At 52.3% G+C, this 21,447-nt stretch overlaps 2 protein-coding genes across 2 annotated transcripts; both read right to left on the bottom strand.

Annotated features, from left to right (window-relative positions):
• Nucleotides 1-7,125: 7,125 nt before the first annotated feature.
• LOC120410751 (protocadherin gamma-B5-like) lies at nt 7,126-14,636 on the bottom strand. The gene is made up of 5 exons (XM_039559850.1): nt 14,600-14,636; nt 9,962-11,690; nt 9,619-9,931; nt 8,839-9,501; nt 7,126-7,146 (listed from the first exon to the last, which is right to left on the bottom strand). The coding sequence occupies exons 1-5, from the start codon at nt 14,634-14,636 to the stop codon at nt 7,126-7,128; spliced, it is 2,763 nt and encodes a 920-aa protein (XP_039415784.1).
• A 2,532-nt stretch (nt 14,637-17,168) lies between these two features.
• LOC120410750 (protocadherin gamma-A6-like) lies at nt 17,169-21,202 on the bottom strand. Its single transcript, XM_039559849.1, is given in 12 exon segments — nt 17,169-17,177; nt 17,411-18,136; nt 18,138-18,215; nt 18,217-18,360; nt 18,363-18,446; nt 18,448-19,071; nt 19,073-19,177; nt 19,179-19,268; nt 19,271-19,421; nt 19,423-19,939; nt 20,007-20,183; nt 21,109-21,202. Coding segments are annotated over 12 exon segments (2,799 nt in total).
• Between the last annotated feature and the right edge of the window lie 245 nt (nt 21,203-21,447).

Here is a 21,447-nt window from a genome sequence, read left to right as displayed (position 1 = left end):
CTTGTTTCAGCTGCAAATGTGAGGGTGCACTCAATCCCATTGTGTATGAAAATACGAAATAGTGCCAGTCCCAGTACAGGCCACAAGTACACCACACCTTACTGGTTTCCTCTTGGACATTAAGCCATTGACTATAATTCCATCAAGGTGACCATGCAACCACTATTTCACCTATCCAACAGTCTCCAGTTGAGTGGCCACCAGGTTCTGGGCAACCGTGTGGGAAACACCCTGCACATATTCTCCCACTGGCCCGTACTCTATTCATGAAAACATGGCTGGTGGCCACTCTACCCAGTGAGGACTGCAGCAGAGGTCATGTTGTATTCTTTTGTTATGGACAAGTGTGCCTGGGTGACCACACATATGATTATGAAACCTTTCCTTTTATAGCTGTAAATATCATAGGTGTGTATGTGCACTGCACCTGCAGCTGCACTGGGACAGTTGGAACAGATGTCACCTTCCACATAAAACCAGACACCCTGAAGCTGATCTCATGACAACAAGCAATGCAAATTTAGAAACACAGAGAAATTAGCAGATCAGGTGCAACACTTCTTAGGCTCCACTCATTGAGCAGAAGCAGCCCAACCTTCATGGTACTCCATCAGGCACACACTTCTGTTAACTAGGATATACAAGAAGAAAGGAAATTGTCATCTGTTCTTCCATACCTTCCCTGTGTTCTCTCCAAACCTACACAGCTGTTGAGTTCACTTCTGGCAAAATTGTTTTCTGGCAAAACCACTTGTCATGATGGGATAAAGCAATATGATTAAACAAAAAGGGAGGTTCATTTGTCTGCCCTCCAGCATTCTCACAAGAAACTGAAGGATTCTAAAGGACATAAAAGGTAAACGGCCAAAATAAAAGAGGAATGGTCATCCAATATAAATTGACTCATCAAACTCATGGCTTAGAGGAATTCTCCTCCCTCTTCTATCGCACACACAATTCCACAGAGATGCACAGGTCATGTCTACATCTATTCATGCAGACATTAAGAGAATTCAGACACCTTCACATCTCCTGTCTTTCACACCTGCTGTAGCAAGAGCAAGAAGCACTAGTACAATGCATTCCTAAAATACTGTAAACCTACATACACAGCAAACACAGGAAGTCTTCTTGCTCTTCACTGCATTGCTGAAATTCATCCCTGAGAGCACATGGAAGGGATTCATATCTCAGCATACAAGTGTGTCCCTCAAGCCTTACTCTGGACTACATAGTAGAGGGTTGATTTTAAGTACTCATCACCTTTCAGAAAGTATTTTTTTCTGTGTAGCTTGCTCACCTCCCACACATATGAAGCCTTTTCATAGGCCTCCTTCTCAAGCTCAGTCTTTTGAGAAATTACAACAGGTTTTTTTTTAACTTCTGCTTCATATTCCACACACACAAAATTCTGTTCTGTGGATGAAGTAAGTATTTGCTGCAAAACAACAGTCACAATTTTAAAAGCAAAAGCACTAATCAGAAATGAAGAAAAAGACAAGGCTCTTACAGGAAACAAAGGCCTGAAAGAAAGTCTATATACACTTAGGAAGAAATTCTACATCACTGTATCACAGGAAGGTACACATGGATAATGGATTATTAAGTTATTCTACTCATGCATCATGGTTTTACATGTACAGTTATTGTGAAAAGCTTTACTGCTGGAGAACTGTCATTGTCTTTCAGGACAGAGAAATCAGGATCATAGCAGAAATGGCACTTGCCTTGGCATCAGGCATGAAATCAAACAATTTCTCAGCCAAAGCCACAATGACCCACCTGTTTTCCTGGTTCAAAGGCAGCCTCTCACCCTCCTTGCTCTGCTTTCACAGCCTTTAGTGAGACTTTTGACATATAACCACAAGCTCGGTATATGTCAGACATGGGGGAAAGAGAATTTAATTCTGTCCCATTTTAAGGAAGCATAAATTTATCAAAGAGCTTAACATTTGGTGATGTCCACCTTCAAGGGATGGATAAGAATTTCTCTTCCATCCTGATAATGATCAGACTTTGGTGTTTGCAGGATTGTTTTTTGGTGTTCGCAGGATTGCCAGTCATAATCCTCCTTAAAAAATAAACCCCAAAACTCTGAAAAACCCACCCCCAAGATGTACAACAAAGAAATCTACTCTGTAACAAGTAGACGGGAGGCTCACACAGGAGCTCAGACCATAGACCCCAGATAAGGGCATTTCTTTGACTGTGAAAAAAAGGAAAAAGCCTGGAACCACAGCTATGGGCCTCATGTAACAACTAGGGCAAACTGAATTTTTATACCTCCCTTTTAGTCACTTCAAACTATATCATAGTTAACTCCTCCACCTGCTCTGTCTTCGGACAGAGGGAGCTCTTCTCCTTGTCCAAGCATCACATAACAGGAAAGTTAAAATTGCACACACAACTGCTCAGATCCCAACCATCACAACATGAATCCATGCACAAAGGCTATTATGTTCATCCTATTAATATGAACCAATGTAAAATGTTTTAAGGGATGTAAGCAATCAGCAGCTCTGTCAAAGACCCAGTTGTCAAGACATCATCTCAAACACACCACCATCCTTCTTCAGCACATGGGCTCTTCGGAAGGTGTGTGACTCTACCACTCTTAATGTAAAATGTGCTGAACCCACAGCTTGGCCATTTGAGTCCAAACCATGCAATATTAAAAAACAAGAAGCCTTCAGACTCATTTTCAGAAGGCCAGCAATAAATTCTGGGAATCAATTAAACACATGCCATGCCTCCACCAGTACCTCCTCCTACAAAGCACCCCAAATTCTCTCCTCAAACCCTTCATAGCTCACAAGGTTATCACAAGTCTTCACAACTGGCAGAGAGACATCACCAAAAGAAATGCTACACAAACCATTTCTCCTTACCATGGATAATATTTGATTTCTCACTTGTGCATATGACAAGCAAGAGCACTTCTTACAGAGGCATTTTAAGGAAACACTTCTGGGAAAGTCTTTCTCTTTCCAGCTGTAAACATGAAAGGCAGGTACAGAGCAGCCAGGCAAATGCAACAGATCTGATCTTTCACACACTATCGGAGAGAAAGGACCACCTCCAGACCACCAAAAGAGCAAGGCAGGAAGTGAAAACCTGGAGAAAGAAAGGGATCACAACACACTCTTCTAGATCATGTAAGTAAGCGTAGGTAATTCATTCAGATGTTTAGTATGTAGTGAACACACAGCTTGTTCTTCCCAAAGTTTCCATATGGTACTTGCTATAAGTACGTGACTAAGCTGTGAAGTTACAAAATTATGACGATATGCAAACACATACAAAGAACCTCCCAGGGCTTTCCATACACATGGAATAACATGTCTTCTAGCCAAATATTTGGGGAACGAAAACCTCACATTTCAGATAGGCATTGAACAAGGAAAGGAGGAAAATATTCCTTTGCGTACTTTAGCAGACCCTCATGCACTACTCCCAAGACTTGCATTACAATCCTTTACAAAATCCGTGGTGTTCCTTGACCCTCATAATTTGCAAACACTTGGCACCACGGGCCAGTCTCCCAGATCATTTCTCTTCAACGTGCCACAAAATCTCACTACAAATTTTACATAAATATTTACGTATCTAGGAGGATACATAACTCTTGTCACTGCTGTTCCGTGAAGAAACCTCAAAGTTCTAAAACTACGAGAGCTGTGGACCTCAGGAGAGACTCTGTCGGTGTATATCTCCATACAATCTTCGCCTCCCTATACCTCCTCTAGCTCCATGGATATATCACCTCTCACCCGACAATAGATTTTGCCACAGCATGTCTTTTAAAACCAGGAGATATACCGTCCTTTTTCAGCGCTCCTTGATAAAAACACACAGACCCAAAAGAAGGAACCGCAAACTACCAACAGCCTCTCCGAACACATTTTAAACTGAGCATGGCAACCACATCCACTTCATTGCAAAAAGAGGCATCAAAGTACAGCGCGTCGATGAACGAGGCTTTCCTTCCTTGTCAGCAATTGCAGAAAACAGAACAAGGATGAAAAGAGGGGAGAAATAAGAGACGAAAGCATCACGAAACAAAATGGTATGGGGCACTCACCGGGAGAGCGGCTGGGTCCGCCGGTTGGCCGCCGGCAGAGTCCTCCTCCCCGAGCAGCGGTGCGGGCTCGTCGGGCGGCGGCCGGGCCGGCAGGGTGTCGCAGCAGCTGCCGCCCGAGAAGCGCAGCTGGCTCTTGCGCGAGTCGGCCGTGAGCGACACCTCGTGCGAGTAGGACTGCAGGAAGGCGCGCACGCCGTCGATGCCCACGAAGTGCGAGACCGGCACGCCGCGCAAGACGCCGCTGTCGGCCGCCAGCAGCTGCTCGCGGCGCCAGCGGCGCAGGCGCAGCGCCAGCAGCAGCAGCAGGAAGGCGACGAACAGGCAGGACACGGCGGCCACGGCCAGCACGAGCCAGCGCGTCAGGCTGCCGGCCGGCTCGCCCGGCGCCGCCGCCTCGGCCGCGCTGCCCAGCTCGGCCAGCAGCTCGGCCACGCTCTCGGCCAGCACCACGCTCAGCGTGGCCGTGGCCGACAGCGCCGGCCGCCCGTGGTCCTTCACCACCACCACCAGGCTCTGGCGCGCCGCGTCGCGGGCCAGCGGGAAGCGCGCCGTGCGCACCTCGCCGCTGTGCAGCCCCACGCGGAACAGCCCCCGGCTCCGTCGCCTTGGCCAGCTCGTACGACAGCCACGCGTTCTGACCCGCGTCCGCGTCCACCGCCACCACCTTGGCCACCAGCGCGCCGGGCTCCGACGAGCGCGGCGCCAGCTCCACGCCCGACCAGCCCCCCTTGCCCGATGCCACAGGCGGAGCCGCGGGCGGGTAGAGCACCTGCGGCGCGTTGTCGTTCTCGTCCACGATCAGCAGCCGCACCGACACGTTGCTGCTCAGCGCCGGCGCGCCGCCGTCCTCCGCACGCACCCACAGCTCCAGCTCGCGCACCTCCTCGTAGTCGAAGGAGCGCAGCGCGTACAGCGCGCCCGTCTCCGCCTGCACCGACACGTACGACGACAGCGGCGCGCCCCGCACCCGCCCCTCCCACAGCCGGTACCGCACGCGCGCGTTCTGCCCCCAGTCCGCGTCCGTCGCGCGCACCGTCAGCACCAGCGCGCCCGCCGCGTTGTTCTCCGCCAGCCGCGCGCTGTAGCGCTCCTGCGCGAACACCGGCGCGTTGTCGTTCACGTCCAGCACCCGCAGCGCCAGCACCGCGCTGCTCTGCAGCGCCGGCGACCCGCCGTCGGCCGCCCGCACCGTCACGTTGTACTCCGACACCTGCTCACGGTCCAGCTCTCTCGCTGTCACCACGCTGTAGTAGCTGCCGTGGGAGCTCTGCAGCCGGAACGGGACGTCCCTGTCGAGCGAGCAGCGCACCTCGCCATTCGCCCCCGAGTCAGGATCCTGCACATGCAATAGGGCAACCACAGTTCCCAGTGGGGCGTCCTCCGAGATCTCATTCAGTGCGGATCGCACTGAAATCTCTGGCGCATTGTCGTTGACGTCTGTGATGGCGATAACAACTTTCGCCGTATCAGAGAGCTCTCCTCCGTCATGTGCCTGCACCTCCAGTTCGTGGGAGGAGATTTTCTCGAAGTCTAAATGGTCTTTAACAGTTATTTCTCCTGTGTCAGAGTCGAGAGAAAAAAGTTCTGAGGCTCGGTCTGAAATTTTATGGAAGCTGTATTTCACATGTCCGTTCAAACCCTCATCAGCGTCAGTGGCCGTGACGGTGACGAGGACAGAGCCCACGGGCACGTCCTCGGGCACACGCACCGTGTACTCCGCCTGGCTGAACACGGGCGCGTTGTCGTTCGCGTCCAGCACTGTCACACGGATCCGAGCTGTGCCCGTCCGTGCCGGATCGCCGCCGTCAATCGCCCTCAGCACCAGCTCGTGAAACGCCGCCTCCTCCCGGTCCAGCGCCTTCGCCAGCACCAGCTCGGGACGCTGATCGCCGCCGGGGCCCGCCTGCACGACCAGCGAGAAGTGCTCGTCGCCGCTCAGCTTGTAGCTCTGCAGGGAATTCCTTCCTGAATCTGCATCTTGTGCTTCCCGGAGGGGGAACCGCGACCCGGGAGCAGTCGTCTCGCTCACTCTCAATTCTTTTTCTGCCTGTCGAAATGTCGGCGTGTTATCGTTAATGTCCGTGATTTCCACTTCTATTTGGTAAACCTTCATTTCACCCTCCACTATCAGCTCACAGCGCAGCACGCATTGCTGCACACTCTCACACAGCTGCTCTCTGTTGATCCTCTCCGCCGTCACTAAATGTCCCGTCTTCCCGTGCAGAGCGAAATACTGCGTCCTACCTTTGTTCAGGATGCGCACTCCGCGATCGCTGAGCGCCGGCAGCTGCAGCCCCAGGTCCTTGGCTACGTCGCCCACGAACGAGCCCTTGGGCATCTCCTCGGGCACCGAGTAGCGCAGCTGCCCCCACGCCGCCTCCCACGCTGCCAGCAGGACGGCCCAGAGCAGAGCTCGCTGCCGCCGGCCCCAGCGCCTCCCCGCCGCGCACATCTCCGCCGCGGCACCGCAACACCGTCAGCAGCTCCTCACGGCCGACCGCCGCTCTGGCTCCCGCTTCTGGTCCAGCTCACCCCTCCCGGCCGCTGCCACCGGCCCCTCCGCCTCGGTTCAGCACGGCTCCGCTCCGCGGGGACGATCGCAGACCGTACACCGGCACAGCCAGGAATCCAGCGATCCCGTGACAGAGCCGGTCCGCAGCGGGCGGGGCTGCCGGTAGCTTTCCGAGCTTCCTCTCGCTCCTCTCGGTCAACAGCGGCGCCCGCAGCCTCCTGCCGGCACTGCAGGCACCGAGCGCTGCCGAGCAATGCCCGCCCTGCCTCTCCCATGGCAGATCACGGGGACGACACCGACTTCGAATCCCATGTAGCGCGCTCTCCTTCCTCGGTTTTTCTCCTGCCGATCTGCAGAACTCCACCGATGTGAAGGCAGACCCTTCCCTTGGGTTTTATACTTCTACCGCCCTGGAAAAATCCTTGCTATTGTCAATATATGTCAAGTTAAATGTTTGGTTTTCTTTTGCTTGGTTTGGTTTAAATTTGTTGTTGTTGTTATTTTATTCATAGTTTTCTAACACTACGTACTTTTAGCCGTCGCGCTTGAACGACTGATACAAGCATAACAAAAGAAAACCAGATCTGTGATAGGTTATCTAATGAGACACACCCCTCCGCACCACGGAGAACAAAGAGCTAATCGTTAACCGAAACAGATGGAACTTTAAAAAAAATATTTCAATTCATACAACACACGGTCTAAATTAACTACACGACTATCATTGTCTGAGAATAGATATTTAAAGGTGAGCGAAGGCAGCATTAATACTCTGGCTCCCTTCAAACTGCAGGAAAGTTGGTTTTTCGAGCACAGCAAGAAGTAAAACAGGTACTTCTGCTGTGGCCTACAGGTGAGCAGGCTGACTGCAGACAGAGAGAAGCTTTCCTTTGCTCCCAATTTTTCTTATATGCCTGTTTTCCTGAGGGTCATCTGTTCTCAAGAGTATTTATGAACTGGAGTAGTTAGAGTAATACATAACTACAGCCGCATACCCTAAACTATGTGGATCGTTTCTAGAAGTGTAAATAAAACTTATTTGAGTGTGTAATCGCTGTCATGATTCCCTTCCACTTTAAAATGTTCAAGAGAGAGACACGACAACTTTGGCTGAGATAGCTTAGAAACTGAATCCTTCTGTTCAGTATTCCATTATCAACATGATCTACCAGGCCCAGTCACCTCTTTTGGGGAAAAGAAAAAGGCCAAGTACAGTTAAAAGAGGGAACTACTGCCCAGTATGGTAGAAAAAAAACAACCAAACCACCACCAATGGAAAATCTCAATCCAAAACAACAAGGAAAAAAACCACCTCCATGAAACCCTCTCCAAAAAACAAACTAACAAAGAGAACCGAAACAAAGAAAAGAACAACCAACCCCCAAAACTGTGCAGACCATTCCCTGGTCCTGTTGATTACCAAAGAGCATAGAAGTGCTGCTACTCGCTGCTTGCTGTGTATGGAATGCAGATAGCTCGTTCTGTACTTCAGTGCTTAACGAACACACTCACCAATGCTTCTATAATTTATGATGTTCCTATAGTTTATATAAATTTATATTTGACCAACTCACTCTGTAGTTCCAGGAAGGGTCTCTCCTTTTCTTCTAAATCAAGATGGAAGCTTGGTGGTATTGTTTTAATTCTTGCATATTCATGTTATTGGGACAATTTATTTTTCAATAAAATACTGTAGGACCTCTGAAGCCTCCATTAATTGTTAGAAGAAGACATATAGACCTGGACACACCATCTACTTTCACTCGGGGAGGAAAACCTGTCCCTTTTCCATTCAGGGAGCCAGAGGTAGTCCAAAAATGAAAAAACATAAACGAATGAGTTTGTGTCCAGTTATTAAGGAGACCCAAACACATTGTTTCAGGTCAAATCGATCAGGAAGGAAAAATCTGCAACAAGAAGTATCAGTCCTTCTTTCCCGACATAGTCATGAGGAATCAGAAGATCTCTTTCTACACAGTAAGGATTTGTGTTCACAGTTAATACCGAATACTCTTTTGGTCAGTAAAAGAGTTGTAGACAACACCTCTTAGGTGAATATGAACCTGTGAGCACGACAGAACCAAGCAGAGGCATTGCTAACTCAGCGCTCTTGCAGGGAGTGCCCTTATTTCCCGGAGAAAAGGACCAACAATCCTCATTCACACTAACCGGGGAAACCCAGGGAAAAGGAGAACAATAACTATGAAAGACTCAAGAGAGGGATGGAGCGTGCGGCTTTACAGACCTGCGGTGCGTCGGGATCGGCGAGCACCTCTCCCACAACGGCGCTGCTGCTGCTCGGGCTCGGCTTCTCGCAGGAATCCCCGCCCAGAAGCTCCTCCGCAGACAGGATGGGCACCGGCGGCGGCGGCCAAGCGGCCTCGGGCACGGCGCGCGCCGGCGCCGCCACGCACAGGTTGTAGGAGTAGGGCAAGGTGCCCTCGCAGAAGTCGGCCGGGAAGGCGGCGCCGGCCACCGAGAAGCGCTGCGCGCCCAGGCAGCGCAGCACGGCGGGCGGCCCGGCCCGCCGCAGCCGCGCCAGCACGGCCAGCGCCACGCTCAGCACCAAAAGCGCCGACAGCAGCGCCAGCGCCAGCACCAGGTAGAACTGCAGCTCGCCCGCCGCCGCCTCGGCGCCCGCCGCCCGCTCGCTCAGCTCCGGCAGCGCCTCCTGCAAGCTCTCGGCCAGCACCACGTGCAGCGTGGCCGTGGCCGACAGCGCCGGCTGCCCGTGGTCCTTCACCACGGCCACCACACGCTGCTTGGCCGCGTCCCTCTCGGACACGGCGCGCGCCGTGCGCACCTCGCCGCTGTGCAGCCCCACGCGGAACAGCGCCGGCTCCGACGCCTGCACCAGCTCGTACGACAGCCACGCGTTGCGCCCCGCGTCCGCGTCCACCGCCACCACCTTGGCCACCAGGTAGCCGGCCTCGGCCGAGCGCGGCACCACCTCGAACGCCGCCGCCGCCGCCGGGGCCACGCCTCCCGCCGCCGCGCCACCCGCCCCCGCCGCCGGCCACAGCACCCGCGGCGCGTTGTCGTTGCGGTCCAGCACGAACACGCGCACCGTGGCCGTGGAGCTGCGCGCCGGCGAGCCGCCGTCCTGCGCCCGCACCGCCACCGCCAACTCGCGGCACTGCTCGTAGTCCAAGGAGCGCTGCGCGTACAGCGCGCCGCTCCGCGCCTCCACCGACACCAGCGCCGCCGCGCCCGCGCTGCCGCCCGCCAGCCAGTAGCTCACGCGCCCGTTGGCGCCCGCGTCCGCGTCCCGCGCCTGCACGCGCACCACCAGCGCGCCCCGCCGCGTTGTTCTCCGCCACGTACGCGCTGTACGCCGCCTCCTCGAACACCGGCGCGTTGTCGTTCACGTCGACACCTCCAGCACCAGCTCCCTGCTGCTCCACAGCGCCGGCCTGCCACGGTCCCGGGCCACCACCGTCACGCGGTGCTCGGACGCCTCCTCACGGTCCAGCGCGCTCGCCGTCACCACCTTGTACGAGCCTCCCGACGATGCCACGATGGACAGCGGTGCCTCGCCTGACAGCTCGCAGGACACCTGACCGTTCTCTCCTGAGTCTCTGTCCCGCACTTTCAGCAGGGCCACAACTGTGCCAGTTGGCACGTCCTCGGGCACCTGGTTCGACACTGACGTCAGCGTCACCTCAGGTGGGTTGTCGTTCACGTCCAGCACCTCCACCTCCACCTTGCAATGTGCCACCAGACCGCCACCATCCCTCGCCTCCATCAGCAAAACGTAGCCTCGTGTATCTTCAAAGTCCAGTGCGTCCTTCAGCGTGATCACCCCGTTCTCTGCATCTACCACGAACTTTTGCAGCACTTTGATCGGCATCTTTCCGAAGCCGTAGGTGATGCGGGCGTTGGTGCCGACATCGGCATCTGAGGCTGTCACGTTCAGCACGACTGATCCCAGAGGCGCGTCCTCACGCAGGCTGATGTGGTACCGGTCCTGAGCAAACACGGGTGGGTTGTCATTGGCGTCGGAGACGTTGATGTAGAGCTGAGCGGTGCCAGTCCGGGGCGGGTCACCGCCATCCAGAGCCGTCAGCATCAACCGCAGGCTCTGCTCAGTCTCCCGATCCAGTGCACGGCGCAGTACCAACTCTGCAAACTTGCTGCCGTCCTGGCTCTCCTTCACCTCCACTGTGAAATACTCGTTAGCCTCCAGCTCGTAGCCTTGCAATGAGTTACTGCCCACGTCCGCGTCCTCGGCAGTGCCCATGGTAAATCGGGTGCCAGGAGAAGTGAACTCGTTGATCTCAAGCTGAAAACTGTCTTGCAGAAAGCGCGGTGCGTTATCGTTCACGTCTTCAATGGCCACCTCGATGTGGAAAACGTTCAGAGGGTTCTGCACCAGCGCCTCGAAGCTGACAGAGCAGGACGCCGACTCGCCGCACATCTCCTCCCGGTCCAGCCTCTCATTCACGTACAGGTTCCCGTTTTCCTCATTCACCGTGAAGTATTGCTTCTCCTCGCTCAGCCGCAGCTTGCGCGCCGGCAGCTCGTCCGCGCTGAGCCCCAGGTCCCGCGCCAGCGGCCCCACGAGCGAGCCTCTGCCCAGCTCCTCGGCGATGGAGTAGCGGACCCGCTCCGCCGCCGCCCGGCACCACACGCACAGCAGCAGCGCGGCCACCAGCGCTCGCCCACAGCCCGCAGCGCGCCTCTGCCGCCGCCTCACCGCCATTCTCTCTCGCCAGCGCTCGCCGCGCTCCTGCCTCCTGCCGCCGCCCTGCCTCCCTTCCAGCCGCTCTCGCCACACAGCGCAGGGGCCGCCGCAGCGCAGCGAGCCCGCTCTGCCCGCCTCGGACGCCGCCGCTCCCCGCCCAGCGCCGTCTCTCGCCGCCGCCGCCGCCGCTGCTGCCCGTGCCGCTGCCGCTCTGGCCGGCGCCGGGCGAGCGAGCAGCCTGCGGGGGCAGGACGCGGCGGCGGCTCCAGCACCGCTCCTTGGCGGCCAACAGCGGCACCCGGAGGCGCCGCGACGCCGCTGCAGCCGCCGGATGGCCGCGCTCAAGGGGGCCCGGCTTTGGGCGGGGCTCGGGGGCTGTGCTGCGTCTGGGGTTTGTCTTGGTTTAGAATCAGCTGGCGCAGAAGTAGTTGCTTAATGCTTAGCAGGAACCCTAACGATTACAGCAACAGCAGCAGTCTCCTACCGAAAACCCTTTTTATTTGCAGTAGAATTTTCAAGTCGTATGGTACTGTCCATGACTTTCCCATCTGTGGCCTCATCTGGCAGGAAAACTGAGGGGATATATGTCTTCCAGAGCGATAATGAGGTTATCTCAGACAAATTCAGGAACTGAAGCCAAAATCTGAAAAGACGATGGCTCAGAGATTCTACAGGGTTTATGTATTACTGGTACCTGAGATTTTTTTTTTCCAGCACCCATGAAAATGGGAACCAGGGGGTTAGTCCCTGTGTAGAGTCAGAACTAGAAGGAAGGTTTTCACTTCCATTGTGGGTATGACAGTCCAGTTTCTGATGCAGAACAACTAATACAGGTGGAGAAATGTGAAGCCCAAAGTAGTGGATCTGAAATCAGAACCGTGCCACTGCACATAACTGGAAGAGAAAGGGAAAATGCAAAGCATTGTGCACTCATTGGTCTCTGAACATCCTGACTTGTCTCCCACCCAGAAAAAAATTCAGTGCTTTTGGAATGAGACTTCAAAACCTGGCTTGTAAAAAGAATCAATTCACATTTACACTGCTTTAGTTTGGGGAGTTTTTAGGCAAAAGCCCCATCATCTGGCCAGCCCATCTAAGGATGGCATTATCAACTGAATGCTTTTCAGTGATTTTTGATGATTCATACACAAACCCAAATCCTCCTTGTAGGTTGCTTCTGACCCTCACAGTTGGCAAAAACATCTCATGAGAATATAATGCATCATTATAGTACCTAGAAACAAAATGTATTTGTCTGCTTGCTTTCATTCTGAGAAAAAATGTAAGTATTCAAAAGCTCAGGAATTCTAAACAGACAAACTAAAAGAGGAGTGTTCCAAAACAGACGTGGTCAATAAACTTAGGGGAATCTCTTTCCCTCTTTTATCACATGCACTGCTACACAAGTGTAACGATTTCTTGTAAAGCCATGTGTGCATATCTATTCTTCCAAAATAAAACTAAAAGACAAATGTATCGCACTCGTATTCTGACATCCAAAACTGCTGTAATACGAGCAAGAGGCACTAATACATGATTAAATACTCAAAAGCATGCACTGGTTTTTCTACTTTGAGAACTGCTCATCTCTGACAAAAACAAAGCTGTATGTTTAAAGGATTTATCATTGGTATCTTACTCAGACTATGTATTTTGAGAAAGTAGAACAGATTTTCTCTTAGCTTCTCTTTGTTTTTCTCACAAGAAGTTTTGTCTTAGGCAACTGAAGTAAGCATTTGCTTCAAAACAACTCACACAAATTCAAATGTAGAAGCACATTCCAGAAATGGAGGGAACAAATCACAACCTTTCAGGAAATAAAAAATCCTTTCAGGACCTTTTCAGGCCAGAAAGAAAGTGTAATTATAATTGTGAAGAAACTCTACATCACAGTATTACAGGTATATATGATTTGAACAACAGTAGTTTCCCACAGGAATTAGCAGCTCTTCTACCCATACATCGTCCTTCTAAATGCAGGGTTATTGTACAAATGCTCTATTTTCAGTTGCCTGCAGTTGCACAGGCCTTGGCATCAGGCATGAAATCAAACCGTTGTTCAGCCAAAACTGCACTGACCCACCTGATTTCCTGGTTTAATGCCAGCCTCTCACCTTCCTTGCTCTGCATTCACAGCCTTTAATTGCATCATGGACAAATCCAACTCTTGGTCAGGTATTGGCCACAGGTGAAAAAGCATTTCATTCTGTTTCATTCTGTGATGTTTTATGGAAGAATAAATATATCAAAGTATTTGTGTTGGCAGCTGGAAATGTTCAAAGTACGGATGGGTGAAACCCAGAATTTATGACAAAGTAATTACAGTCCTGCAGGGAAATGCACTTCTACCCTCAGTTGTACACCAACATCTCCCTAGACCTTCACTTCTATATAAGACAGATGAAGAATGGCAAAAAGTACTATCATCAAGGATCAAATAAACAATGAGAAGTAGCTGCAGCAGGAATCCAGAGAAATAGTGCCTGAAGAAAATTAACCCATGCTACTAATGCTAACGTTTCTGCAGCAGCTTTCCCCCAAAAGCTGCTAGGACACACAGTGAGACTCCTTTCTTTCTCTATACAGAACAAACTTTAATTTCTCTGTTCATGGAATCACACACACGTTTCTTTTGGGACTTCCGTTATCAAAACAACAATAACCAACAGGTATCTCTCCAATGCTGTCAACCAGGTTCAAGTACATCCCATCAGGAAAAATAAAGGAAAGAAAAACAATCTCACCGCAAATCAAAATTATTTGGGTTCAAAGTGTCAAGGTCTGCCAATTTTCCCTTCAGAAACTGAAAACCAGAAACTTTCCAGTGAGCCTAAATGTAGGATGAAAACGTTGTGCTGTGCCTCACTTCCTGCTCTGAATGGACAGGGGTTTACGCTCTTCTTTCATTCCTTTATGGAGGCACGGATCAGCACTTTCCATCCACACAACATCGAGTAACCCTGGGAAAAGTGGACAGAGGTGCAGAAAGTCTCCAGAAAAACAGAGAGAGGGAGTGAAAGGGCTCATAGACGTATGGCACGTCAGTGTCTGTGAGTGGCTCTTCCATGCTGGTGTTTGTGCATGGGCTCCACTTCCCATGGGTGCCCTTACTGAAAAAGTTCTCCACAATCAGGAAGGCCATTATCATCCTACCTACACAGTTATCCTCCTTGTTTGAGGCCTGTCATTACTTTTTAGGACAAGGAAAACAGAATCACAGTGTGTATACCACAGGTCTTGCCACCAGCCATGGAATCAAATAATTGTTCAGCCAAAACTACACTTACCCTCCTATTTTCCTGGTTCAAAGTTAAACTCTCACCCTCCTTGTTCACATTCACAGCTTTTAGCCGCACCATGGACAATATCCAAGTATTTGTCATGTATCAGCCACATATGAATATTTGTTTAATTCAGTGATGTTTTATGGAAACAGAACTTTATCAGTCTTTGTCTTGTGCATTGGGTTTGAGAAGCAAAGTTTTGGTAGCAGGGGTACTCCAGGGGTGGCTGCTGTGAGAAAAAGCCAGGAGTTTACCCTATGTATGACAGAGCCAGTTTCATCTGCTCCAAGATGGACCCACCACTGAGCCAGGCAGCACTGGTGATAATGCCTCTGTATTGACATACTTAAGGTTTGAAACCTGCTGCACAACAGCAGCCAGGAGCGATGAGTGGGAATATGCAAGAGAAACAACTGTGCAAACACCAAGGTCAGTGGGGAAGGAGGAGCTCCAGGTGCCAGAGCAGAGATTCCCCTGCAGCCTGTGATGAAGACCACGATGACGCCAGTTGTCTCCTGCAGCACATGGAGGTCCATGGTGGAGCAGATATCCACCTTGCTTCCTGTGAAGGACCTCACAGCGGAGCAGGTGGATGTATCTTGAAGAAGGCCATGGTCCTGTGGTGAGCTCACATTGTAGTAGGTTCTTGGAAGAACCCGTGTCCCTGTAGAGAGGAGTCCATGCTGCACCAGGTCTGCTGGCAGGACCTGTAACTCCTGCAGGTCACCCCTGCTGGAGCAATCTATTCTTAAAGGACTACACCCTGTAGAAAAGAGCCCTTTCCCCTGAATTTCCCCAAGTCGAGTCTGTTTTGCTCATGACAATAACTGCTGAGTGTTCTCCCTCTCCTTATCTGGACCCACGACCCTTTCATTGTATTTTCTCTCTCTTGTCCAGCAGCTTTCTGGGCATGTAGTTGCTCTCCAAAGTTAACCCATCACATCTTGGCAGCTGTCAGCCTTCAAGTTATGTACAGAAACTATTCCCCCAGCCTGATAATCTATCAGTCTTTTACTATTTTAATGTTTTAAGAACTACCAGCTACAATGAGGGCCAATTCTAGAGCTGAACAAAGAAACAAGTCGATCATGGGAAACCTGCAGGAGTGTAAGAATCACAACTTAACATTTCAGATTGTGTCAGCTGTAGTAGGTACACAGAAAAAGTCACTACTTGTTAACAAGTACACACAAGGCTTACAGGAGCTCACACCACTGACCACAGCCATAGTTCCTCAGGGGAACTCCTTCGGATAATAAGGAATAGGAAAATGCGCGGAACCAAATCTGTGGGACTCATCTAAAAATTAGGACAAAATGAACTTTTAGACCTTCCTTTTAGCCATTTTAAATGATACCACAGTCAACTCTTGCATCTGCCCTTCCTCTTACAGTCTGAACTCTTCACCCTACACAAGTATCACATAACAAAAGAGCTACACTTGCAGAGGGACGCCAATGAAAAAATGTTGTGCACAAAAATTTGTAGAACACAAGGACCACAACACGGGCACACTCAAAGAGATTTATCTGCTTGTTCCACAAAATTTGAAGAAACATAAAAGGATCTGAAGACCATAAGCAGTATGGAGCTCAAGTACAGTCCTGGCCATCAAAATGTCAGCTGAAACGCAGCATCATCTTTCTTCAACAAAAGGGAAACTCAGAAAATACCTTACACTACCAAATAATTGCAAAATTTACATTTATGTGTAATAACCAACATTCATAGAAATATCATGCAACAGGAAAACAAACTGATGAACACACAACTCTGCTAGTTGTATTCTGAGTAGTGCAATACCAAAAATAAGTCACCTTCAGACTCATGGTCTGCATGGCACCAATAAACCCTGGGAATCAACAAATCACGTGCCTCGCCTGCCCCAGTACCTCCCCACATACAGTAACCCGGGGCCCTACTCAAACCCTTCACAGCTCGCATCATTTTCGTTGATCTTCATTATATGCAGATAGACTCCACCAAAGGAAAAGTTGCACAAACAGCTTTTTACCGTGGCTAATACTCAACTTCTCACCTTGTGCATGTGAAAAGCAACAGCATTTATTCCTTTGATATTTGACGGAAACATGCCTCTGAAAGTCTTTCCCTTCACTGTTGTAAAAATGAAAGGCACATGCTGGACAGTCGGAAAATGTAGAAGATCTGGTCTTCCACACACCATCAGAGAAAATTCCTGACTTTTAGCTCCTCAAAACAAGCAAGTCTCACAGTTATCAGAGAGAAGAGATCACAGCATACATTGTTAATAATGGCACTTAAGGTAGATAGGTATTTCAGGTATTTAGTAGGAAAGAATAATCTGTATAACTATGCTGTTAGTGAAAACAACCCTGCAGAACAGCAGCCTACAGGCAGACAGGGGAAAACTGCCCAATACAAGTGGAGAAACATGTCTTCTGGCAAACCACGTTTCCAGTGGCCCTGAACAGTCCCTCATGCACAGATCCCACTACTCACATCTCCAACCATTCACAAAGCACATGATCCTCTTAGACCCTTATAATTGATAATAGCATGTTACCAAACACTACAGAAATACAAAGTATATGTGTCCCTTCTGCTACACTTACATGGACCTGACCCTCATTCGCGCTAACAGAAAAAGGACGGAAAACAAAATACCCGCGCCTATCAGGCACTCCACACTAACTTGAGCAATCAATGAAAAATATGGCCCTATATGAACGAGAGGCAAGAGCACAAGGGTCTCCATGTGTGGGTCGGCGTCTCGTCGAATCCACGTCCAGAGGAATGACACAGAAAAGAGAAGAAAATGCAGACTAATAAAAAAGGAAAGGAAGAAAAATGTGGTTCGAAAAACTCACCGGGAGAGCGGCGGGGTCAACGGGGCGAGCGCCGGCAGGGTCCTCCTCCCCGAGCAGCGGTGCGGGCTCGTCGGGCGGCGGCCGGGCCGGCAGGGTGTCGCAGCAGCTGCCGCCCGAGAAGCGCAGCTGGCTCTTGCGCGAGTCGGCCGTGAGCGACACCTCGTGCGAGTAGGACTGCAGGAAGGCGCGCACGCCGTCGATGCCCACGAAGTGCGAGACCGGCACGCCCGCGCAAGACGCCGCTGTCGGCCGCCAGCAGCTGCTCGCGGCGCCAGCGGCGCAGGCGCAGCGCCAGCAGCAGCAGCAGAAGGCGACGAACAGGCAGGACACGGCGGCCACGGCCAGCACGAGCCAGCGCGTCAGGCTGCCGGCCGGCTCGCCCGGCGCCGCCGCCTCGGCCGCGCTGCCCAGCTCGGCCAGCAGCTCGGCCACGCTCTCGGCCAGCACCACGCTCAGCGTGGCCGTGGCCGACAGCGCCGGCCGCCCGTGGTCCTTCACCACCACCACCAGGCTCTGGCGCGCCGCGTCGCGGGCCAGCGGGAAGCGCGCCGTGCGCACCTCGCCGCTGTGCAGCCCCACGCGGAACAGCCCCGGCTCCGTCGCCTTGGCCAGCTCGTACGACAGCCACGCGTTCTGCCCCGCGTCCGCGTCCACCGCCACCACCTTGGCCACCAGCGCGCCGGGCTCCGACGAGCGCGGCGCCAAGCTCCACGCCCGACCAGCCCCCCTTGCCCGATGCCGCAGGCGGAGCCGCGGGCGGGTAGAGCACCTGCGGCGCGTTGTCGTTCTCGTCCACGATCAGCAGCCCGCACCGACACGTTGCTGCTCAGCGCCGGCGCGCCGCCGTCCTCCGCACGCACCCACAGCTCCAGCTCGCGCACCTCCTCGTAGTCGAAGGAGCGCAGCGCGTACAGCGCGCCCGTCTCCGCCTGCACCGACACGTACCGACGACAGCGGCGCGCCCCCGCACCCGCCCCTCCCACAGCCGGTACCGCACGCGCGCGTTCTGCCCCCAGTCCGCGTCCGTCGCGCGCACCCGTCAGCACCAGCGCGCCCGCCGCGTTGTTCTCCGCCAGCCGCGCGCTGTAGCGCTCCTGCGCGAACACCGGCGCGTTGTCGTTCACGTCCAGCACCCGCAGCGCCAGCACCGCGCTGCTCTGCAGCGCCGGCGACCCGCCGTCGGCCGCCCGCACCGTCACGTTGTACTCTGACACCTGCTCCCGGTCCAGCTCTCTCGCTGTCACCACACGGTAATAGTCCTCAAAAGACTTTTCCAGCCGGAACGGGACGTCCCCATCGAGCGAGCAGCGCACCTCGCCATTCACCCCCGAGTCGCCATCCTGCACATGCAGCAGGGCCACAACAGTCCCCGGCGGGGCGTCCTCTGAGATCTCGTTCAGGGCCGACCGCACCAAAATCTTGGGCACGTTGTCGTTGACATCTGTCACAGCGATCACGACTTTCGCTGTATCAGAGAGCTCTCCACCGTCCCGGGCCTGCACCTCTAGTTCATGGGAGGAGATTTCCTCGAAATCCAAGTCGTCTTTAACAGTTATTTCTCCTGTCTCAGAGTCCAGGTAAAAAAGGTCAGAAGTCCGGTCTGAAATTTTATGGAAGCTGTATTTCACCTGCCCGTTTAGACCCTCATCGGCGTCAGTGGCTTGTGACAGTGACGAGGACGGAGCCCACTGGCACATCCTCGGGCACACGCACTGTGTACTCCGCCTGGCTGAACACGGGCGCGTTGTCGTTCGCATCCACCACTGTCAACACGGATCCGAGCTGTGCCCGTCCGTGCCGGATCGCCGCCGTCAATCGCCCTCAGCACCAGCTTCGTGAAACGTCGCCTCCTCCCGGTGCCAGCGCCTTCGCCAGCACCAGCTCGGGACGCTGATCGCCGCCGGGGCCCGCCTGCACGGCCAGCGAGAAGTGCTCGTCGCCGCTCAGCTCGTAGCTCTGCAGGGAATTCCGGCCCCAGTCCGGATCATGAGCCTCTGTCAGTGGAAACCGACCCCGGGGCTGTCGCCTCGCTAAGTCTCAATTCTTTTTCTGCCTCTCGAAATCTGGGGGCGTTGTCATTAATGTCCGTGATTTCCACTACGATTCCGTAAACCTGCATTTCCCCCGCCACTATCAGCTCACAGCGCAGCACGCATTTCTCTACCAGCCGGCACAGCTGCTCTCTGTCGATCCTCTCCGCCGTCACTAAATGTCCCGTCTTCCCATGCAGAGCGAAATACTGTGTCGTGCTTTCAGAGACAACGCGGATGTCGCGATCGCTGATCTCCGGCAGCTGCAGCCCCAGGTCCTTGGCCACGTCGCCCACGAACGAGCCCTTGGGCATCTCCTCGGGCACCGAGTAGCGCAGCTGCCCCCACGCCGCCTCCCACGCTGCCAGCAGCACTCCCAACAGCAGAGCTCTCTGCTGCCGGCCCCAGCGCCTCCCGCCGCGCACATCGCGCTGCGGCACCGCACCACCGCCGGCACCGCAACACCGTCGGGAGCTGTCCGCCGCGCTCACCGATCTGGCTCACGGTGTAGCTCCGGCGCTCTGGTCCCTGCCGCTGCTGCTAGGCTCTTCCGTCCCCTTCAGCACGTCTCCGCACTGTGGGGACGATCGCAGACCGCTCCGCTGCCGACTCACGCACCGGGAGAGCCAACAAGCCGGGCCGCAGCGGGCGGGGCTGCAGCGCTCCGAGCTTCCTCTCGCTCCTCTCGGTCAACAGCGGCGCCCGCAGCCTCCTGCCGGCACTGCACGCAGTGTAATGTAGTTCTTTTAATAAGACGTACGGGGTATTATGAGACTTTACACAGTAGTCCAAAAGCAGCACTTTCACCACAAATATTTGTAAGAGTAATGATTCAATTCCCGGCACAAGGGTGGCCAAAGAAAACCGTCTCTGATATACAGCTGTAGGTTACTTCAGCACTCTTCACCCACTCTATCTACAACTACCCAGGAGGCAGGAAAGCACCGGTAACGAATCTGTTCTGTTTATAGATAATTACATTCAATCAAATCATGTTATAATCCCAAGGAGAGGCTTTCATTTTGTCAGAAATCAAGGTGTAAAGGGCTGACGCTTGTTAGCTAAACCTTGTTCTAATTATTGTGTTTTCATGCAGCTATGGCACATTTTCAACAAAATACTTTAAGACAGGGGGAAAAGAGAAGTACAGCTGCAGACCTTACACTCTGGTGACCCTTGATAAATTTTCAAGTGTACCTGATTCAGGTGCCTAAACTGTCATTTGGAGAATCTCCTTCACATTTGATATCTATCTTTGGATCTTAGAGCCTTATCCTTTTAAACAGACCTATGTAACAAATAGTGGGGGAAAAAACTCCAAAAAACTAAGAGAACGAATTCTGTATACAAGGTCCAAACACCTCCCATTTTGTAAAAAAGATAAGAAAGAGTCGCTGGAACAAAAAATCCGATTTTTTTTTTCCATTTGAGACCTAAATCTTCATCTACACTTGTGTATGAAGGAAATATTACGAACGGTAAAAAAAAAAAAAAAAAAAAGAAAAAAGAAAAAAAAAGAAAAAAAAAAAAGAAAAAAAAAAGGAGGGAACTACAAGCCAAGATGGAAAAAGATAGTTAGCAAAATTAACTCGTCCTGCTACTGGTACCATTACTGACATTTCTGCAACAGCATTCACGCAAAAAATGAGTGACGGTCTCTTCTTTTACTCAGGATGAAGAACCTGTCACTTTTTCTATCCATGAAGTACAGAAACGAGTCCTTTTGGAGTCCAAGACCGAAAAAGCGGTAATCAAGGGGCATGTGGCCAGTTTTAACCAAGTCCCAGAAAAGAGTTTCAGGATAAACCAATCATTAAGGAAAAATCTACAACAGTTAGTATCTGCATTATTTCCCCAATTCCTTCATGAAGAACCGGCGAATCTACTGCACAGTAATGAATCCCCTTGGCAGTTACTAATTAACACGATTTTAGTCAACGCAAGAGATGCAGACAAAACCTCCTAGATTAATCTGAAGCTGTGATCACCGCAGAACTAAGTGCTACG

Source organism: Corvus cornix, chromosome 13 (genome assembly GCF_000738735.6).
Source record: "Corvus cornix cornix isolate S_Up_H32 chromosome 13, ASM73873v5, whole genome shotgun sequence".
Classification (NCBI taxonomy): domain Eukaryota; kingdom Metazoa; phylum Chordata; class Aves; order Passeriformes; family Corvidae; genus Corvus; species Corvus cornix.
The sequence above is the reverse complement of the archived record's forward strand: the minus strand, read 5'-3'. Positions and strand labels throughout refer to the sequence as shown.